The sequence below is a fragment of the Perkinsus marinus genome (genome assembly GCF_000006405.1).
Source record: "Perkinsus marinus ATCC 50983 genomic scaffold scf_1104296966724, whole genome shotgun sequence".
Lineage (NCBI taxonomy): Eukaryota > Perkinsozoa > Perkinsida > Perkinsidae > Perkinsus > Perkinsus marinus.
The window spans coordinates 803-3583 of NW_003203805.1; the positions used below are offsets into that span (position 1 = coordinate 803).

A 2781-nucleotide genomic window follows, 5' to 3' on the forward strand; every position below is an offset into this window, starting at 1 on the left:
TCACTAAATGACAGAAGCCCAGACCCGATACGATTTGCTGGAAGAACAGTCTTGACTCGTCCTGGGTTAATCGCATACGACGAACGATACAATCAAAAAGCTCGCCTCCTAGAACAACATAGTACGTGTCCCGTAATAGATCATATTCCTCTTCTACCAGAGACGCCTTCCATAATCATCAAGATCTCTGAAGGGGTGTCGATGAAATCATACATTCTAATGACGTGTGGATGGGCCATCGACTGCATAATATTGACCTCACACAAGGGCTTGCCGGGCATTTACATTCAATGCATATTTTGCTTGTTGGTTACTTTCACAGCAACCAAAGTGTCCACAACAATTCCAACCACTACTACTGCCTCGTCAGCTCTCCAATATCGTTCGTCTACAAACCCACTCAACGTTCACAATACGAATTCGTTGTTCACCGTTGAATATTAGTGTTGACTTCTAGCCTGCCAGTACCACCTTTTCCTTAGTAACCACCTGTTCAGCCAACTTCACCTTCCCAAAGGTGCCGACCCCAAGCGTGTTAAGTACGAAATAGTCCCCAACCCTGCATGCCCCCACTTGCCGCTGATGGGCACCCCCCTCATGATGATGATGGTGTTACCCTGTCACATACCGTGTATCCATTGCTGGAGATGATGACGACGTGGTTGACTGACTGTCCGGTCATGAGATCAGTAGAGAATGAGTGAGCTCGTGCAAGGGCGCGCGCGGTTTGCAAATAATTGCGATAATTTCTCAAAACCAAGTTTATTCGAATCTAGAAGGCCTGAAAACTCGAACGCACTGCGGACACAACCACACAAACAAAATCGAGAGTGCGACACCTTATGTCGTAGGCGAGCGAAGGAGACCGTTACAGTACTGCACATGCACGATCGAGAGAAACATCTAGGAGGCTTGTCGTAGCCTGTCCTACAGGCCTGTTGTGAGTAGCTCTTCGTATATGTATACGTTGTGGCCCGCTGACAACACCGTTGTTTGCGGTGGGTTTCAATGAGACACCAAGCGAACAGTTCTGCCTGCAAGCGTCAACGGTCGCCACGAACACCAGACGAGTCTGGCTAACTAATCCCCTATTATGCGTTGGAAATCTGCCAGCTGGAAACTCACGCCCGACTCTCTCCATTTTGGATAACTCGGCTACTATCAACTCAACGGTTGCAACTCTTCAACTGGAGACACAGGGCAAAAAGGTATTCAAACAACTAGTAGAAATTGGAGAATGGAACGCGATTGACATAACGCTAACTCTGAGGGTCCGCATAGACACGCAACAGTCCTGGCACGACGTATGCTGTGATCTTACCTACCACGACAAAGTGAGCTTTGGTTGAGTTCACAGTTGATCTACCCTTTGGGATGACCTCCCCATCTGTACAAAAACCAACACCTCTGTTGAGGACACCCTCATCAACAGGCTCAATCTTCCATGCCACCACACACTTCTCGGCCCACGATGGTGCCAACACTGTCTGAAATGACACCAACTGAATCCTGATCATCTCAGCAGCAGCAGCTCACCTCCTTCCCTTGGCTTATAGTTATCGAGCTTCGTGCGAACTTCACCAGGCCAAAGTCTTCCCGACGTGGACAACGCAATGCCCATTGTCCATCATTCAGTTCTTGATGAGGAGCTATCATAAGGTTGGGAGCACTATGGGACAGGTTGTTCAGCCAGACTCCGGCAAAACTAAAAGATACATCAACCAATAATATCAAACAATATACTAAAAGGATATTCATTGTAAAAGGTAATATTACTGGAGTTTTACCCGTTTAACGCGAGGTGGCATAATACTCCATGTAAATTTAAGACGTGTATGTTTCCGCGACCGATAACACCATCGTTTTCCACAGTGAAGTGTTGAATATGTTTTCCACTAGTGTTTATATACCATTATTAGTATCATTAATATAAAGTATAGTAGATTATAATAAATTTATATATAAAAGAATAAAAAGTAAACTGCGTATTGCTCGATAAAAAACATCAAGCCTTACTCCCCTTCCTCAGTAGTCCACAAAGGGCTGTCTTCTGGTGGTAGCCCATTGAGAGGCTCCTTAACATCTGAGCTGAGGACGTACGATACTTTCCCAACATAGTGACGGAGCCAAAGAACGCGCCACAATCCATATAATGTGAACCGTGCATCGCCAATGAGTCGAAATGCTTCGGATTCAACATCAACCTAAGCATGGTCTCGCATCGATACCCAAATCTCAACAATTCCACCCACATCAGAGAAAAATCCCCAAGTGGCATTGAGGAAACCAATAATGGTCTTGTTCTCAGCACTATCATCATCAACACCTGAAAAAGAACCACCACGAAATTTCATTCGTTTCACAGACAGTGGATAAATAGAGCCTACTGATCATAGCCGCATCTACTGATGTCGTCTTCCCCCTTAATATGAGACGCATAGCAGCATTGAAGTCACCAACAAAGCCAGCAATATCCCCAAAAAAGTCTTTTTCCGAGGAGTACACAGCGCTAGTGCTCAAACCATTACCACTGCCGCCAGGGAGCATGCCGAACCTCAAGTGTTTAATGAGGTATTGCCCGTCAGGCAGGTGATATATGCCCTGAACAAGTTGAACATCCTAGCTACAATTTCGTGGCGCGTGACGCTACTTGCAGTAATTCATGCATGACCCCATCGCCACCACACGTAATAAAGGCATCATATTTATCAGCATTGTCCATTCCCAGATGCCGAACATGTTGAGTACTCACAGTCTTCACAGTTTCAACCGCGAATCGAT

The 2781-nt window shown here is 45.8% G+C and overlaps 2 protein-coding genes across 2 annotated transcripts; both read right to left on the minus strand.

Moving 5' to 3' along the window:
- Positions 1 to 453: 453 nt before the first annotated feature.
- Positions 454 to 682, minus strand: Pmar_PMAR016481 (hypothetical protein; the record flags this gene model as incomplete). Its single annotated transcript, XM_002768988.1, has 2 exons — positions 454 to 579; positions 617 to 682. The coding sequence occupies 2 exons, from the start codon at positions 680 to 682 to the stop codon at positions 454 to 456; spliced, it is 192 nt and encodes a 63-aa protein (XP_002769034.1).
- A 527-nt stretch (positions 683 to 1209) lies between these two features.
- Pmar_PMAR016482 (sphingosine kinase a, b, putative) lies at positions 1210 to 2722 on the minus strand (the record flags this gene model as incomplete). Its single annotated transcript, XM_002768989.1, has 7 exons — positions 1210 to 1321; positions 1367 to 1487; positions 1537 to 1705; positions 2017 to 2204; positions 2253 to 2326; positions 2388 to 2601; positions 2651 to 2722. The coding sequence occupies 7 exons, from the start codon at positions 2720 to 2722 to the stop codon at positions 1260 to 1262; spliced, it is 900 nt and encodes a 299-aa protein (XP_002769035.1). The 3' UTR covers positions 1210 to 1259.
- Positions 2723 to 2781: the final 59 nt, after the last annotated feature.